Here is a 19,346-nt window from a genome sequence, read left to right as displayed (position 1 = left end):
ACATGACACTAAATACATTACTCATACAGCCTTAGAAATTCTAGTGGTTTAATGAAATATATACATAACTACCTGATTAAATTGCTATGAAAATATTTTGCAGAAGATCAGGGTTGCTTGAATTACAAAGCAACATTTTCATTTTGTCAGAAGACAAAAGAGACTGCAGAAGCTAGACTCTGGAACGAAAAACAGAATGCTGGGAGAACTCAACAGTTCAATCAGCACCTCTGAAGGCAAAATATGTAAATCAATCCTTCAGAATGAACCTTGCACCAGGACTGTCAGGGAAGAGAAAAGATTGCCAGATTATAATAGTACAAGGTTGTGGGGAGGTGGGGGGGGGGCATTGGGCTGGTAGGTGATAGCTGGGGTGGGGGGATGTTGGGAAGATGGAAGCAGGTATGGGGACACATGAGAAAAATTAACAAAGGGAGAAGAAAACTAAGCTTAAGTTGATGCATACCCCCAGTTTTATTTTCCTTTTGTACACCCTTCCCACCCTTTCCTCCATTTGATCTGTCTGCTTAACAATCTCAGTCCATTTGCTTCCACCTGTCACTTATCACCCTCTTTCCCAGCCTCTCTTCTTCTGCAATTTCTCCGTTCCCTTTTCAATCCTAATGCAAGGTCCCAGCCCAAAATGTTAACCTATATCTTTTGCCTCCACAGATGCTGAGTGACCCGCTTTCTGCAATCTATTTTCTCAATTTTGCTACTTATGCACACGTGACAAGCTAATGCCTGAAAGTATCTGGACAAGTGTACTGGGAACAACATGCAGTACTATTTCCATGACTTCCCAACGTGCACAGACAACCCGCAGATGGTTCAGGCTATGCATAAAGAAGCACGTCTTCACTACCTGGAAAGCCGCTTCATGTAGATTCTCTGAGTTACATTTTTACCTCTTGTGATGGTTCTCCCTCAGGGCACATTGCCCCCTTCAATTGGCTGACACATTGAATCCAATCAAATTCTGAAACCTTGAACCTACTCTGATAATTACAGAATTTTTCTCACACAAGGTTATAAGTGTTAAGGAGACCAAACACACTGTTCAACCACTCCACTTAAAAAAGTAGAAGATACATAACCCTTCAAAGTAATCTGACCTTTGTGTGAGTCATTGGATTGCCCCAACTTTTGAATAACAAGCAGAGAGAGAAGATCATCAACCACTTCTTTTGTTGGTGGCAAGTCATCTTTGAAGCAGACCATGGAAACCAAAGCTACGAAAAATGCATCACACCTCTTGCGAAATATGACTAATTTTGCCACAGCTTCACTGCAATAAAAATGAACACACATTAATGACAAATCCAAGAAATGGTAATATTCCTTTGAAAGCTGTAGCATTGCAAGGAACTCTGAAAATGGTTACTTTCCTTCAGATCACTTGTGACACATGGACTAAGTGATTGTTAAGACATAGTGGTAAGATGAATATATACAGTATATTTCATTTAATGGACACAGTTCTGCATTATATATTAAATGAGAAATGATCAAAATGTCAATCTGAATTATAATTTATGAATGATAAGTTTCAATATGGATATACAGCATCATTTCCTACTGTAAACCAAACGGGGGACATTTGCAAGGAAGGTTGCTCTTCTCGCAACTATTTTTTATTGTACAGATGACGAAACAGCAGTAACATAGTTAGAATGGTGCCTTGAGAAAAAAACCACTACTTACTGCAAGTTTTGTGTTTAGGCTCTGGCTTACCATTCCAAATCTTACAACAAATGCTTATCATGAAAGCTTAATCCACAAGTATCTTTGTATTAATGCTTAGATCTGCTGTTTTGTCAACTGCTTTGCACAATAAAAAATATTTACAGGAAGGGCCTGCCATCCTTGCAGAAGTCCTCCGTTTGGTTTACAGAAGAAAATAATATTGTATCTGCATATTGAAACTCTTCTCATGTTGAGATCTAGTTTATTGCTTTCAATTTTTAATTGTTTTAATACATTGAAATCGTACAGTTTCTTTTATGAAACACCATAGAATACCTTATTTCTTCCGTTACCGCTGGTACATAATCATCATCTAGAGAAGTACGGCACAGTGGGCAGAGTCGTTGTCCTGATTCAAGCCACCACTTTATACATGTTAAACAGTAAAGATGATCACATGGAAGCAGGATGGGTTCGTTGAGTTCTCCTAAGCAAATTGAACATGCTTGCAGATCATACCTGTAATCAAAGGACATTAACATTAAATTAAATTTAGGCCGACAGAGATATGTTAAGATAATAATCAAGGAAACTTCACTCTTTCATCTCTTTCAATTATTAGTTGCAATATGAATGCCAATAATTTATGTCCTGCCATTGTTCTCTACGTAGCTTGAGATACGAAAACTGCAAAAAGGTTAGCCTGAAATGCAAGTTTATCTCCTGTGATTTGAAACAAGTTGCTTCAAGGACACACAGGTTTCCTCCGCTATCCGAAGGTAGAGCGTTCCTATGAAATGGAGCCGGAATGTTGTAAAGTGAATAAACAATTACCATTTATTAATATGGGAAAAATTTTTGAGCATTCCCAGACCCAAAAAAACCTACAAAATCATGCCAAATAACACATAAAACCTAAAATAACATATAGTAAAAGCAGGAATGAAATGATAAACACACAGCCTATATAAAGTAGAAATACTTTTCTGCAGCACTGTCTAGCGCAGTGAAAATCTCACGGCAGCACTCTCAGCAGAAGCACTCTCTCCAGTAACCTTTAAGCTATGAAGCTGCCAAATCATACCAAATAACACATAAAAATACACGCCTATATAAAGTAGAAATAATGTATGTACAGTGTAATTTCACTTACCAGAATCGGGAAGACTCCAATAAATTGCAGTTTTGTCACAGTTAAACACTTGCTTATATGAATAACCAACTTCTGTAATTATTTTCTTCAGTTCTGCTGGGAACTTTTCGGCAGCTTCAGTATCAGCCGAAGCACTCTCTCCAGTAAACGTTAAACTATGAAGCTGCCCTCGCCTCAGAAACCGATTATACCACCCATGACTACCTTTAAATTCCACTTTCGCAACACTTTCATCACCATCATCCAGTGCTTTCTGTTTCAGCTTATTAAAAGGACTGACTGATTTCTCCTTAAGTATAAGAAAACTTAACGGAACACCACGCTTTGTACACCCATCCATCTACTCAAGCAATAGACTTTCCATCTTATCCATTATTGAATGCCGACTAAGAGAGACCACTTTGCTATGAGCAGAACCAACACTAATATCAGCAGCTTTCAAAATTCTTTCTCTCTGCGTATAAATAGTGCAAATGGTGAACGCAGGCAAGTTCAACGCGTGGACAATGTCCTTACTTTGTTCACCACAAATGAAACGCTTAATTATGTCTAGCTTTACGCTAAGTGTAACACTCTTACAAGCTCTTTTAGGCTTTTCCGATACCTTAGAACTCATCTTGCTAACGGATGCACAAAATAAATCGAGATAAAGCACGTGTTTAAGCAATGGCAGCTAGAATGCAGTTCCAGGGGAGGAGCTTGGCTGTTTGGGCGCACGCTGCCTTTTTTCGTAACAGTGAAAACACCTTCTGTTAGCGAAACAGGTAACTAATGAAGGTCTTTCGTAACAGCGAGGTGTTGTAAAGCGAATGTTCAGAAAATGGGGGCCACCTGTACAGTACATTCTCTACCTGCACTGTCCAGCCTGCAGATGTGCAGTTCTACTTAAACTCTGGCATCTCTGATCATCATTTAAAACTACAATCATCTTATTGATCAGCTTGTGATATTATTACTGAGGAAATTAATTGGAGTTTTTCTTCATTCATTTATTTTATCCCACATGTTGATAGTATGAAAATCCAACTCAGAAGCAGCAGGATGATTTTGTTTTGAAGGAGAAAATTGGTGCCACTAATTTCTATTCAACTTCCTAATATAATACAAGAAATGACTGATTATTCCAAGATGAATCTTCCGTAATTGTAGGGAAATTCCAAGACTGAATATCCACTTAGGATCAGTTCCTAAGCTTGGTCAACCTTGGTCATTCGTGTATACCATGTGAGATTAGCATCAATTGACTTGCAGTTACTTGTAGAATTAAAGCACATACTTCTTAATTATCATACAAAATTTCTTACCTGAAGAACAGACATCCTGCACTATTTTTACAGTCCCTGAGGACCCGAATCACAGCCTGAAAGGGCCCTCGGAATCTCACATCAGAGTTACTGTTCAAACTCTGTAAACAAAAATAGAATCAAATACCATAACAACTTAGCCTTTTTCAACTGACTTACAGAAGCTGAAAGTTATAAGACCATAAGATAAAAAAGCAAAATAAGACACATGAACAGTTACTACGCTTCAAATATCAGACTCTTGAACAAAAGGGGATAACTACACTCATTCTATTTCTGCTGTTGCCATAATCGGTGGACACTTTATCTTGTTATTTCATGTTCTCATTATTTATTGCTATTTATTTATATTTGTATTTGCAGTTTGTTGTTCATTGATTCTGTTTACAGATACTATTCTATAGATTTGGTAATTATGCCCGCAGGAAAAAGAATCTCAGGGTTGTATGAGGTGACATGTATGTACTCTGATAATAAATTTTCCTTTGAAATTTGAATCAGACCACTTCGCTCAAGTTTGCTCTGCCATTCCATCATGACCGATTTATTATCCCTCTCAAGCCCATTCTCCAGCGTTCTCCCCGTAACCTTTGATATTGTTACTAAACAAGAATCTATCAAACTCTACTTTAGACAAATTCAATGACTTGGCCTCCACAGATTCACTACCCTCTCATTAAAGAAGTTCCTCCTCATCTCTGTTCTAAATGGGCACCCCTCTATTCTGAGGCTGTGTCCTCTTGTCCATAAGACCATAAGATATAGGAGCAGAATTAAGCCATTTGGTTTATTGAGTCTACTCCGCGATTTCATCACTGCTGATCCAGTTTTCCTCTTAGCCCCATTCTCCTGCCTTCCACCCTTATCCATTCATGCCCTGACCAATCAAAAATCTATCAACCTCTGCCTTAAACTTACATAAAGACTTGGCATCCACAGATGCCTATGGTAATGAATTCCACAGATTCATGACCCTCTCCTTAAAGGAATTCCTCCTCATTCTCGTTCTAAATGGACATCCCGCTATTCTGAGGCTGCGCCCTCTGGTCCAAGACTCACCCTCTATAGGAACCATCCTCCCCATGTCCACTCTATCCAATATTTGATAGGTTTCAATTAGATTCCTCCTTATTCTTCTAAATTCCAATGAGTACAGGCCCAGTGACATCAAACACTCCTCATATGTTAACCATTTCAGTCCCAGAATCATTCTCCTGAATCTCTTCTGGACCCTCTCCAATGCCAACACATCTTTTCTTAGATAAGGGCCCAAAACTGCCCATAATACTCGAAGTACAGTCAGACTATTGCCTTACAATGCCTCAGCATGACAACCTTGTTTTTATGCTGTAGCCCTCTCAAAATAAATGCAAGCATTGCATTAGCCATCCTTATTATCAACTCGACTTATGAGTTAATCTTTAGAGAATCCTATACAATGACTCCCAAGTCCCTTTGCAACTCAATTTTTTGAATTTTCTATATTTATTTCTTCTACCAAAGTGCATGACCATACGCTTGTTTACACTATATTCCAACTGCCACTTCTTCGTCTATTCTCCTAAACTGTCTAGGTCCTCCTATAGATTCACCTCCCTGCTTCCTCAGCACTACCTACCCCTCCATATATCTTCATATCGTCTGCAAACTTAGCCATAAACCCATCAATTCAGTCATCCAAATCATGAACATATAACGTGAAAAGCAGTCCCAACATGAAACACTGCGGAACGCCTCTAGTCACCGACAGCCAATTAGTAAAGTCTCCTTTTATTCACACTCATTGACTCCTGCTAGTCAGCCAATCTTCTATCCATATAGTATCTTCCCTGTAATACTATTGGACCTTATCTTGTTAAGCAGCTTTGCATGTGGGACCTTGTCAAAGACCTTCTGAAAATCAACATCCACTGACTTTCCTTTGTCTATGTTGCCTGGTGTTTCCTCAGAGTTCCAACAGATTTGTCAGGCAATATTTCCCCTTGAGGAAACCATGCTGACTTTAGCCTATTTTATCATGTGCCCCCAAGTACCCCGAAACATCATCCTTAATAATACAACTCCAACATCTTTCCAACCACTGAAGTTAGGGTAACTGGCCAAGCATTTCCTATCTTCTGCCTCCCTCCTTTCTGAAAGAGTTGAGTGATATTTGCAATCTTCCAGTTCTCTGGAACCATTCCAGAATCTGGTAATTCTTGAAAAACCATTACTAATGCCTCCACAATCTCTTTAGCTACCTCTTTCAAAACCCTGGGTGTAGCCCAGCTGGTAACTTATCTAACTTCAGACCTTTCAGCTTCCCAAGTATCTTCTCGATAGTAACAGCAACTACATTCACTTCTGCCCCAATACTCTCGAATTTCTGGCATACTGCTAGTGTCTTCCACAGAGAAGACTGAAGCAAAATACTTAGTTCATCCACTATTTCTTGGTCTCCCATTACTACCAGTGTAATTATCCAGCAGTCCAATAAACCTCATTTTTTTTCTTTATACATTTGAGAAAACTTTCGGTTCCTCTTTTATATTATTGTCTAGCTTACCTTCATATTTCATCTTTTTTTTCCTTCTGGCTGTTTTATTTTTCTTCTGTTGGTTTTAAAAGCTTCCCAATCCATAATTTCCACAATTTTTTGCTATATTATATGCCTTCTCTTTTCCTTTTATGCCGCCTTTTACTTCTCTTGTCAGCCACAGTTGTCTCATCCTTCCTTTAGAATATCGCTTCATCCTCAGGATGCATCTATGCTGTGTCTTCCAAATTGCCCCCAGAAATTCTGGCCATTGCTGCTTTACCATCATCTCTGCTCATGTCCCCTTCCAATCAACTTTGGCCAGCTCCTCTTTCATGCCTTTGTAACTCCCTTTACTCCACTATAATACTGATGCACTTGACTTTAGCTTCTCCTTCTCAAACTTTACCTTAAACTCCCAAATCAAAACTGGTTCATTACACACAATGCAGAATTACCTTTCCCCTAGTGGGCTCAACCACAAGATGCTCTAAAAAGCCATAACATAGGCATTCTATAAATTCCCTCTCTTGAAATCCAGCACCAATCTGTTTCTCCCAATCTACCTGTATATTGAAATCCCCCATCAGTATCATAATATTATCCTTTTTACATCCCTTTTCCACTTCCCATTGTAATTTGTATCTCACATCCTGGCTACTATTTGGTGGACTGTATACAACTCCCATCAGGGTCTATTTTTACCGTTGCAGTTTAACTCTACCTGTAAGGATTCTATATCATCCGATCCCGTGTCACCTCTTTCTAAGGATTTGATTTCATTTTTTAAATCAACAGAGCGTGCTGCGGTTCCTCCCTGGTAGGTCATCCCCCCAACAGTATCCAAAGCAGTATACTTACTATTGAGGGGGCCAACTCAGGGGCACACTGCACTGGCTGCTTATTCCATCTCCCTCTCCTGACAGTCACCCATGTACCTGCTTCCTGTAACTCGGGGGTGACTACCTCCTTATAGCTCCCATCTATGACCACCTCATTGTCCTGTATGATTTGAAGGTCGCTGTCGGAGTAGTGCTGCCAGGATAATCAAGGACATGACCCACCCAGCCAACACACTTTTCATCTCTCTTCCCTCGGGGAGAAGGCTCAGGAGATTGAAGACTCATAGGGCCAGATTTGGGAACAGCTTCTTTCCAACTGTGATGAGACAGCTGAACGTATCCTGACCCGGATCTGGGCCGTACCCTCCAAATATACAGACCTGCCTCTCGGTTTTTTTTGCACTATGTTACTTCCCCTTTTCTATTTATGATTTATAATTTGAAATTTTAATATTTACTATCGATTTGTAATCCAGGGAGCGCGAAGCGCAGAATCAAATATCGCTGTGATGATTGTACGCTCTAGTATCAATTGTTTGGTGACAATAAAGTAAAGCTCATCAAGTTGCAGCTCCAATCATGATGTGTAACGTTCAGTCATATTAAACACTGTATGACCACTGAAATTATACTGTGCCTTTAACTGAATACCAGGGTTTTTAGATCAGTAGGTTCTCAATGTGAAGAATGGTTTGAACCTTTAAACTTAATTGTTAAACTATCACGGCTACTACACAATATGAAGCTGCGGATATGTAAACGTGATACATAAAAACCATCAAGAATGATACATAAAATATAACTGATACCTTTGCAAGTTGACCAGCGTGGAATGTAACCTCGTTCTCCAATTTATCATGTATTTCTTTAACTCCCAAAATGATGTGTTCCACAAAAAGTGACAGTGAAAATATTCTACGCCATCCAGATCTGAAATACAAGCATGAGCACCTAAATGTGTACAACTGTAATATTAACCCTCCTTAGGCATTACAGTGAAGAGACTTCCTGATTTCCAGGCATTCTCTCAAAATTTTCAAGCTTTTCGTTTCTAAAATATTCTTACTCGTTTAAAGCAATAAACCGAGGACTTCCGCCTGCTGCCTAATGGAATAACACACAATTTGTGTGGCTGCTTTTAATTCTTCTTTTTCCCCAGTTTAAACTGTGAATTTTTAACTTCTATTTGTCGGATCTTAGAGGGGAATAGTTGTCATTATGTCACAATCCTTAAGAAGTGGAAAGCAGCTTTCTGAATCCAGCAATGGAAAGGGAAAAACTTCGAAAGAAAAATCAAAAGATATGCCTGTCTGGGCTGAGCGTTTAGAACATGCACTGATGGCTCTCAACAAGAAAATAAATAATAACACTTCTGAGATGAAGTCGTTTCGACAGAGTTTTCATTTCTTGGAGAAAAGTATTATTTCCTTGAATTCTGAACTTAAAGAGTCGAAGCATCAGATAGCGGATATTTCAGCCTGCTTGGAACAGTCTCAATGCAAGACTATTGATCTGGAAGCAAGATCTCTTCGGAATAACATTTGAATTGTTGGGCTGGAGGAAGGATCTGAGAGTGGGGATTTATTGGACTATTTTGCTAATTTGTTTCAATCTCAGTTTCCAGATATTTTACCTCAGCCTCCCGATATTGAAAGAGCACACAGAATTTTCACTTCGAAATCTCAAGATCCGAATAAACCAAGGTCAGTTTTAGTCAGCTTTCTTCGTTTTAAAGTTAAAGACCAAATCATAAAATACGTAAGGAAACACAGAGTTTTTAAATTCAAGGGGTCCAAGATTCGTTTTTATGAAGACTATCCACAGGAAGTTATGGAACAGCGGTTCAAATTCGTTCCAGCATGAAGATAGCCCATGATAAGGGATTATTCCCATCACTTTGCTATCCAGCCCGATTAAAATTATTTCCTAAAGATTCGACTCCACATTTTTTTTGGATCCCAAAGTGGCATTGGACTATGTTAATTCTATTTTGGAGGTGGCCGAGGTTTGAATGCTATTAGGTCCGCTGAATAATTTTCTGAAAGAAAACAAGCTTTGAATATTTCTGATATGTTGAAGATGTCCTTTGATCGATAGGCCATTTAAAGAAGATGTGAACTTCTTGATTTGACTGATGAATGACTTCTCCAAAATCTTTTTAATATACTGAGTGAGTTAACACAGCAGACAGATTGTTAACTGGTTTGATTATTTGTTTTTATCCTTCCTTTTCTTCATTAAGTGATAGCTTTCATAGTTTATAAAGACATATATATAGCGAGGAGTGCTTAGTAAATAGATAATTAGTCTCAGTTTTTCTTCTAAAAACAGTTTTTTGTTATTGGGCAGTAAGTCAAAGGGATAATGGCGCCGATTTTTCTTCATTAGAAATTATATAGACATTTGTCTTTTTGTTTAGGTTTAATTTTATTGTTTTGATGTCTTTGGAGATTGTTTTTGCATTCCCCAGTTTATCTTTAATGATTAAGCATAAACATTTTTTTTCCTCTAGAGGGCTTTCCTATTTTAGGACCGTCTCGTGTGTTTTTTTTTTGTAAATGGTGGGGGGGGGGGGGCGGAATTAAGGAAAACTTTTAAAATCACTAATTAAATTGAGCAGCTCGCGGAGTTCTGTTTCTTTTTTCTTTTTCTATGGGGACTCATTCTGGTCTTTTCTTTTTCTTTGCCGGATTTCTAGCTTTTGGGATGGTGGGAGGATTGGGGCTAGTTTTGAACTATAGGTTTCATTGTAGGATTAATTCCATTTTTTTCAGTTTTTCTTATTCTATTTTTTCCTATTACAGAGTTCCAGAGCATGCGTGTTTTCTATATGGTTATACTTATCACCGCCATTTTTGATTAGCCCGCGTTGGTATGCGTGTATTTATGTGTTAAAAAAATATTTTATTGTAGTTAAACAGATAAATGTTATTAGTTGGAACGTACATGGCTGGAATCACCCTATTAAGAAAAAGACTTAAAATTATTAATTGATTCCAACCCAATATAATTTTTGCTCAAGAAACACATAACAAAACCGGTGATCAGATTTTTTAAAATGTGGATGGGCCTTCAATATCATTTATTGAATGTGGGAGGGCCTTCAAATTGTTATATGTTATATGGTTATATTATATATCATGCCACTTGTCAAAATAAAACAAAGGAAGTATCTATTTTTATTAAATCTAATATTTTATTTATCCAACAAGATATTGTGTCAGATACTAATGGTAGATTTTTAATTGTCAAAGGAACAATTTGTAATAGAAAAATTGTTCTGGTTAATCTATATGGACCTAATGTAGATGATCCTTTTTTTAAAAACGTATTTGATTTATTGCCAGATTTAAATGAATATATGTTGTTAATGGGTGGTGATTTTAACTGTTGTTTAAATCCTTTGATTGACAAGAGTTCAACCAATCAGCGGTTTCCAAGTTGTTCAGCATCACTTATTAACTCTTTTTTAATTGATTATGGTTTGATCGAAATCTGGAGACATCTACATCCTAATGACAGAGATTATCCTTTTTATTCACATGTTCACAAAAAACATTCGAGAATCGATTATTTTACAGCTGATCTCTGATCTTTGTCCAAAGTCCAGAAATGTGAATATGACGCTATCGTTGTTTCGGATCATGCGCCTTTAAACTTAGCTTTTGAATTGAATGATGTCAGTATTGCAAACTTGCCTTGGCACTTTCCAGAAAATTTATTACAAAGTTTGGACTTTGTCAAATCTATTGAGACTCAGATAAAAGATGTTTTTCTTTTTAACAATACGGGAGATGTGTCGAAATTGATTATATGGGATACATTTAAAGCATATTTGCGAGGTCAGATAATCTCCTATTTAGCTAAGCTTAAGAAACAGACAAAAGTAGAGCTAGATAAGATTTCAAAACAAATTAAAGACTTGGATAATATTTATGCAATCTCTCCTAACATTGATTTATTTAAGCAAAGGGTTGAACTTCAATCACAATATAATTTACTATTAACTTATCCTATTGAAAGAAATTTGCTTAAATTGAAAAGTCAATTTTGTGTGTTTGGAGATAAAAATAATAAGCTATTAGCATCCCAATTAGAGGCAGCTAAAGCTAAAAGACAAATTTTAAAAATTCGTAAGGGAAACGGTAGTTTAGGTTGTAATTATGAAGATATTAATAAAATTTTTCAAGACTTTTCCATTGAAATTTATAAATCTCAGTTTCCAGCTGATCCTTCTAAAATGAATGCCGTTTTACTAAAGATTGATTTCCCTAGAATATCTGTTGAAGATCAACAAACTCTTAATACTCCTATTACTGAAAAAGAAATTCAGAAAGCCATTCTTTCAATGCAATCTGGTAAAGTCCCTGGATTGGACGGTTTTTCTGTAGGATTTTATAAAAAATTTGAAAAATTGCTTTCTCCATATATGCTGGAAACGCTTAAAGATCCTTTTTTGTTAGGAGAGTTACCTCCCACATTTTATGAAGCTTCTATTTCTTTAATTCTAAAGAAAGATAAAGACCCTACTGACTGTGCTTCATATAGACCTATTTCATTATTAAATGCGGATGCTAAAATTCTTCCAAAAATAATGGCGAATCGACTGGAGAATATTCTAGCTAAAATTATTTCGGGACCAAACAGGTTTTGTAAAAGGTCATTATTCCTTCTCTAATACTCGGAGACTGTTAAATGTTATATACTCATCCTTTTCTAAGACTCCCCAATGTGCTGTTTCTCTTGATGCTGAAAAGGCATTTGGTAGAGTTGAATGGAAATACTTATTTAACGTTTTTAGAGAAATTCAACTTTGGTACTAATTTTAATAAGTGGATTAGAATGATACATAAAAGCCCCATTGCTACTGTTATTACTAATAATTGCAGATCTCCTTTTTCTCGACTTTCGCGGGGTACGAGACAAGGATGTCCGTTAAGTCCCATTATTTAATTTGGCGTTGAAACCCTTGGCTATTGCACTTCGTGAAGCTAAAGATATCCATGGAATTTCTATAAATTGGACTATTCATAAGATCTCCCTTTATGCTGATGATCTCTTAGTTTATGTTTCGAATCCTGAAGAATTCATTCCTAGTTTATTGAAATTATTAAATTAATTTGGAAAGTTTCCGGGATATAAACTAAACTTTTATAAAAGTGAATTATTTCCTCTAAATGATTCTGCTTCTATACATGATGACATTCCTTTTAAAGTTACGGACTCATAAAAATTTAGGTATTATGTATCATCACTAAAAATTACAGAGACCTTTATAGAGTTAATTTGGTTCCTTTAGTGGATTTTATGAAGCATTATTTTGTAGATGGAATCCACTCATACTTTTGTTAGCGGGTATTTCAAAGTATTCCTTTTTTTTTAAACTAATAAGTTTTTTGATCAGGTTGATTCTATTATTTCATCTTTTGTTTGGAATAATAAAAGACAAAGAATTGGAAAATATCATTTACAAAAATTAAAAAAGGATGGAGGTCTTGCTCTGCCTAATTTAAGAATGCATTATTGGGCTGTTAATATACATTGTGTGTGTTCTTGGTTATATTGGGCTGATAAAAATGAACGACCACCTTGGGTTGATTTGGAATTGAAAGCTATGAAACAATTTTCCTTGGGGGGGGGGAACGTTGACTCAGACCATGAGAGGCTTGCGTTGGGCATTTTCATGCCTTACAAGGCGCCGATTGGAAGTCTGTGTGGGGCGCCACTCCTCGCACAGACTAGAGCAATGTGTGATTAAGTGCCTTGCTCAAGGGCACAAACACACTGCCACAGCTGAGGCTCGAACTAACGACCTTGAGGTAACTAGATGAACGCCTTAACCACTTGGCCACGTGTCCAACACTTAACTTTGTTATTAGGAGCTTCTTCACCTGTACAACTGGTCAAAATTTCTAATCTAAATTTATATCCTATGATTAAGCAGTCATTATGAATTTGGTACCAGTTTCGTAATTTTTTTAATCTCAAAAAATTTAACCTTCTTAGTTTAATTCATCAAAATTATTTATTTAAACCTTCACCAAGTGATTCTAACTTTTTTCTTTGGAGGAATAAAGGAGTCCTTCATGGATCTGTTCCAAGAAGGTTGATTGATATCTTTTGAGAAATTAGTTTCTAAATACTCTCTCTTATACTCATATTTCCTGCAATATCTTCAGGTCAGACATTTCTTACAAGAATATTTATGTAATTTTCCACATATACAGGATTCTGACCTGTTAGACATTTTAAAAATGAATCCTTTAGTGAAAGGTTTTATTGGGAAAATTTACAATTTACTATTACAACAATACAATTATCCTTCACTTAAGATTAAGCAAGATTGGGAAAGAGAGCTTAACATGACCTTGATAACAGAGGACTGGTTGTGAATTTTGAAGTTGGTTAACTCTTCTTTGATTTGTGCCAGTCACTCTTTAATTCAATTTTAAATTGTACATCATTACTATTTGACGAAGGAGAGACTGTCTAAAATATTTCCTAATGTTGATAGTCAGTGTGATAGATGTAAAACTGAGACAGCTACATTGACATATATGCTTTGGTTGTGTTCTGTACTGAAACAGTTTTGGAAATCTATTTTCTCTACAATTTCTAAAGTTTTAACAATTAATTTACAATCTAATAAAATTGACAGTTTTGCTCGGTATAATCCCTCAATATATTCATGGTATTTCTATATCAGACCAATATGTAATAAGCATTTGTTACATTATTGGTCAGAAGGGTTATTTTGTTGAAATGGAAAGATGCCTCTGCTCCCACTTTGATACAATGGTTCTCTCAGGTGATGTTATGTCTTAGTTTGGAGAAAATTAGAAGTTGAACTTTTGATCCTCAATTTGACTTTGAGAAAAGGCGGGGTTCTTTTGCCCGCAACTATCATTTGATTTGAGTTCATTAAGATGGTCCCCTTATGATTGTGTAATTGGATTTGGTTGGCGGATTGATATTTTTCTTTTATGGAAGCTTGTATGGCGTATAGCTCCAGGGTTGTGCTCCCAATGTTTTTTTTGTTAGTAGGGTTTTTTTTTTTAGTTAATAGGGGTTCTTTTTTCCAAAAATTGAAAAAAAAAACATTTAAAAAAGCAATAAACCTCAAAAAGAACTTTCCATCACAAATTCTTCATATGGTACAGAGTAGCTCCCCCCCGCCCCACCTATGCCATGCAGTTTTGAGATATTCAGGGATAAATTAAGATTCACAGTCACTGCTTCCTCTAAGCTGTGCAGGTGCGTTTCCAATGTGGGACTGAAATGCTTCTGCACAGATAGCCTTTTCTTGCTGTGCAGCCTTAATTTTCTTTTGTATAATGTTGATTTAAAATACCGTGCAATTTTCAGGCTGTGCAAAAATTTCCTGCTCAGAGCAATGGTTGGTCTATTAAAAAAAGTTATAAGGAACGTTGTTCACTCTTCTGGTGACTACATCATCTCATAGAATTGGGATATTTTTGCTTCATTAGGCACCAAAGTAAAACAATGAATTTCTTGCCTTCACTGATGCTCAAGTTGTTTCCATCATCCTTAATTACTTCTTCCCACTACGGACCTCTGAATATACTGCATCTTGGACTTTTCTTAACAGTCTCCATTTAAAGCTTACTATAATCTAGACTAGTCTTTAATATGCTATCAGTTGAATTTCCTTTATGATGAATTCTATGAGTATTTTGACTAGCACTTGATCAAGTTCACTCTAATCTGTGCCCTTCATTACAGAGTATTTCTTGGGTGTTTTTCTTCCGTTTCTTCTCCATCAGATTTGTTAAGTTACTATTTTGGAAAACATAAGAAATAGGAGCAGGAGTAGGCCACCCCGCCTATTGAGCCTGCCCTACCGTTCAATAAGATCATGGCTGATCTATCCGTAAACTCAGCTCCATCTACCTGCCTTTTCCCCATAACCCTTAATTCCCTTACTATGTAAAAACCTATCTAATGGTTTCTTAATATTTAGTGAAAAAGCCTCAACTGCTTCCCCGGGCAGAGAAATCCACAGATTCACCACTCTCTGGGAAACACAGTTTCCTCATCTCCATCCTAAATCTTCTCCCCTGAATCTTGAGGCAATGTCCCCTTGTTCTAGTCTCACCTACCAACGGAAACAACTTTCCTACTTCTATCTCATCTATCCCTTTCAAAATTTTGTATGTTTCTATAAAATCCCCTTTCATTCTTTTGAACTCCAGAGAGTATAGACCCAGGCACCTCAATCTCTCCTCATAGTTTAACCCCTTCATCCTTGGAATCAACCTGGTGAACCTCCTCTGCACTGCCTCCAAAGCCAGTGTATCCTTCCTCCAGTATGGAGACCAGAACTGCACACAGTACTCCAGGTTTGGCCTCGCCAGTACCTTGTACAGTTGCAGCATGCTCTTGAATTCAATCCCTCTAGCAATAACTGTCACGTACCCTGTGACGGGTTAAAGAACCAGCAGAAATGGAAAACAGCTAGAGTCTGGTATTGGTGTTAACATAATCTATTTTTATTAGTAACTACATAATACAGTCATATATAACTGGATAAATCAAACAAGTTAGCACTGTTACATATACATACACACACACACACACATATATATAGATATATACACATGCACACACACACACATATATACACATGCACACACACACATATACACATACACACACACACACACACACACACACACACACACACACACACACACACAAATATAACTCCCAAACTATTGATTTTGGGGGAAACAAGGCTTAGAGTCTTGAGATGGTAAAGAATGAAAGTTCAGTTCATCCACAGAATAGGTGATGAGAGAGAGATATTTGTAATCCAGGGTAAATGTCGAGAGAAGGCAATTACGTCGATATTCCACAGATTCCACGACAGCAATACAAAATAACAATAGTAGTAGGTTTTATCTCCGAAGTTGTTCCACTCCACACATGAAGTGTCACTGACAGTGATCTTCAACGAATATCCTTTCAACACAAGTGATACCACACTCTAATTCAGCTACGGGTCTTTCCAAAGTGGTGTCCACAGGATACTCAAACAGAATCCACATATGGATTATCACCAACAGTAGCTTATCACTAAGGGGACCCTCTTCAAGGGAACCAACCCCAAACACACAACGTGATAGCCACTTATCCAGTCCCACCACATACAAAATAACTCCAACAGTGATTTGCCACAGGGGTGCCTTTCTTCAGTGAACTACCACACCCAAACAAGGGTAACACACAAGTGGTATTCACAAAGGTACTCCACTCACTCCTGTGGATTAACTACGTGACAGTCACAGCTTTGTATTCGAATGGAACTCAGACTCACCCTCACGGGCTACTTAGAGAGAGAGAGTCCAAACAGTGACCTCTTTGTCACTAGGTTTCTTTTATTTCAAACCTTCCTCTCCCCTCTTCTCTTCCTTTAAAGTCACCAAATGTGACCACAAAAAAGAAGACCGTCTTCTGTGGGTGAGTTATCAACCCAGGTGAGGGTTGGCACACGAATAACTTCCCACCGGTCACACCTTTCCCACATTGTGAGAGTCACCAATCGATTCACCTGACCTTTCTTTGGGCACACAAAGCTCAACCAGTGTCCAAAACCATGTATCTCTGTGTCTATCAGCTGACCCATTTATCTCACCATGCTGAACACCAACTGTCCATCAAGTAGCTCCTCCCTTCTCTCTCTGTAGGAACACAGAAGCTGGCAGTGTCCTTGTAAAAGTGTAAACATGCTGCAGAGAAACTATAACACCATCTCAAAGCAGTCTTCGCCTCTCTCTCTCTCTCTTAATAACAAGGGGCTTGTGTTGAGCAACTCTCCCTCTCCCTTTTTAAAGGCACAGTTCATAGGGATAATTCAGGATCCCGTCACATACCTGCAAGCCAACTTTTTGGGATTCATGCACAAGCACTCCCAAGTCCCTCTGCACAACATCATGCTGCAATCTTTCACCATTTAAGTAATAATCTGCTCTTCTATTATTCCTTCCAAAGTGCATGATCTCGCATTTACCAACGTTGTATTCCATCTGCCAGACCTTGGTCCACTCACTTAACCTATCTATATCCCTCTGCAGACTCTCCACATCCTCTGTACAATTTGCTTTTCCACTCAGTTTAGTGTCATCAGCAAATTTTGCTACGCTACACTCAGTCCCCTCTTCCAAATCATCAATGTAAATGGTAAACAGCTGCAGACACAGCACCTACCCCTGTGGCACCATACTCACCACAGACTGCAAACCAGAGAAACACCCATTTATACTCCTTCTGGAAATCCAAGTATACAACATCTACCTGTTCCCCCCTATCCGCTGCACTCATTATGTCCTCAAAGAACTACAGTAAGTAAGTCAAACAGGACCTGCCCTTTCTGACTCCATGCTGCATCTTTCTAATGGAACCACTCCTTTCTAAATGCTTCACTATTTCTTCCTTAATGACAGCTTCAAGCATTTTCCCGACTACAGATGTTAAGCTAACTGGCCTATAGTTGCCGTCTTTTGCCTACATCCCTTTTTAAAAATGGTGAACAAAGTAGTTCACAGGGAGGTGCACAGAAGCTATTCAATAAAAGTATTTTGAAGAAATGCTTCAGAGTATTTGAAAGATGGAACATAGAAAAAGTAAGGAAGGAACCAATGATATCACTTATAATTGCAAATTATAAGTTTTTTAAAAAGTGAGGCAAAGGAAATAAGATGAGAAAGTTAATCTAGTTTTGGGAGAAAATTATAAAATTGAGAACAGGAACCAGAGTATCAGCTGCCTCATGAAGTGAAAAGAAGTATGATCTGGTCAATAAGGTACAAGTTGACAGAAGGAAATTGCTCATTATGGTACTAGAACAAAGTTTACTACTCAGTAATTTTTATGACACTGATAACATCAAATCATATTTAATCTTAATCCAAAACCCTGGTATGCATTGATTACAATCTTTAATTTACTTAGTAATTTTCTTTTGTTTAAAAAAAAGCTATGCATTTTCAGAAATACAAAAATAATACATAAAATTCTTACCGGACATCATTTGCAAGAGCAAATTTGCTTCCTTCACCATGTGCTAAGACTTCTGCACAGACTAGCTCAATGGGCATTTGTAGAGTGTTCACCATCTGAAGCCACCTCTGATTCGATAACTTAGTGCGTTCAACTTCCAGCATTTCAATACAGGCAGCTGCTGCATAAATATCTATGACCTGCATTAAATTACAAAGATTAATAGTCTAACCATTTTCAAATAGGTGAAAAGAAATTAAACAGTCTCAAACAAATGCTGTGTAAACCATTAAGCATGCAATATCTACCTATCAAAATACATGCTGGGGCCACTGGAAGTTTTATTAAATTAGCCATGCACCAATCAAAATGTGTATGAAGCACAGAAAACAAACGGAAATAGCTACTGTAGCTATGTGTAGATATTCAGTTCTTCAAGCCTGATCCAATGACTTGTCTTCTAATGTCTTCTGTGGTAGAGAATTCCACAGTCCTTGGACACTCCAGTCATCAGAAATAACCTCCCTGTTTCAAGATTGTTCAATCCTTTTCATTTAATTTTATATGTTTCTATGACATCCACTCCTATTATTCTAAACTCCAGTGAACATAGCCGTAATCAATCCAGTGTACCTCAACTTCAGTCCTGCTATCCTAAGGTTCAATCTAGTAAAACTTGCCCATGGCAAGACCAAACTAGCATGCAAAATTCCACCTAGATCTCAACAAGGACCAGTAGCTAGGCATCGAGGTGTCCTTGCTCCTCTCGCTACAAAGGCTAGTGTAACTGTTAGCTTACTAAACTATTTGCTGCGCTCAAATTGTTG

General features: G+C 37.5%; 1 protein-coding gene across 2 annotated transcripts in view; it reads right to left on the bottom strand.

Moving 5' to 3' along the window:
- LOC140187150 (E3 ubiquitin-protein ligase rnf213-alpha-like) overlaps positions 1-19,346 on the bottom strand; it is a 225,481-nt gene that overhangs the window by 55,402 nt on the left and 150,733 nt on the right. For both annotated transcript variants that reach the window (XM_072242138.1, XM_072242139.1), the window contains exons 39-43: positions 18,541-18,719; positions 8,310-8,430; positions 4,144-4,244; positions 2,023-2,205; positions 1,116-1,288 (exon numbers count right to left, since the gene is read on the bottom strand). In XM_072242138.1, the coding sequence (XP_072098239.1) occupies positions 1,116-1,288; positions 2,023-2,205; positions 4,144-4,244; positions 8,310-8,430; positions 18,541-18,719 (757 nt within the window). The remainder of the gene's footprint in view (positions 1-1,115; positions 1,289-2,022; positions 2,206-4,143; positions 4,245-8,309; positions 8,431-18,540; positions 18,720-19,346) is intronic.

Source organism: Mobula birostris, chromosome 24, assembly GCF_030028105.1.
Source record: "Mobula birostris isolate sMobBir1 chromosome 24, sMobBir1.hap1, whole genome shotgun sequence".
Lineage (NCBI taxonomy): Eukaryota > Metazoa > Chordata > Chondrichthyes > Myliobatiformes > Myliobatidae > Mobula > Mobula birostris.
Note: the sequence above shows the minus strand (reverse complement) of the source record. Positions and strands in the feature narration are given on the sequence as shown.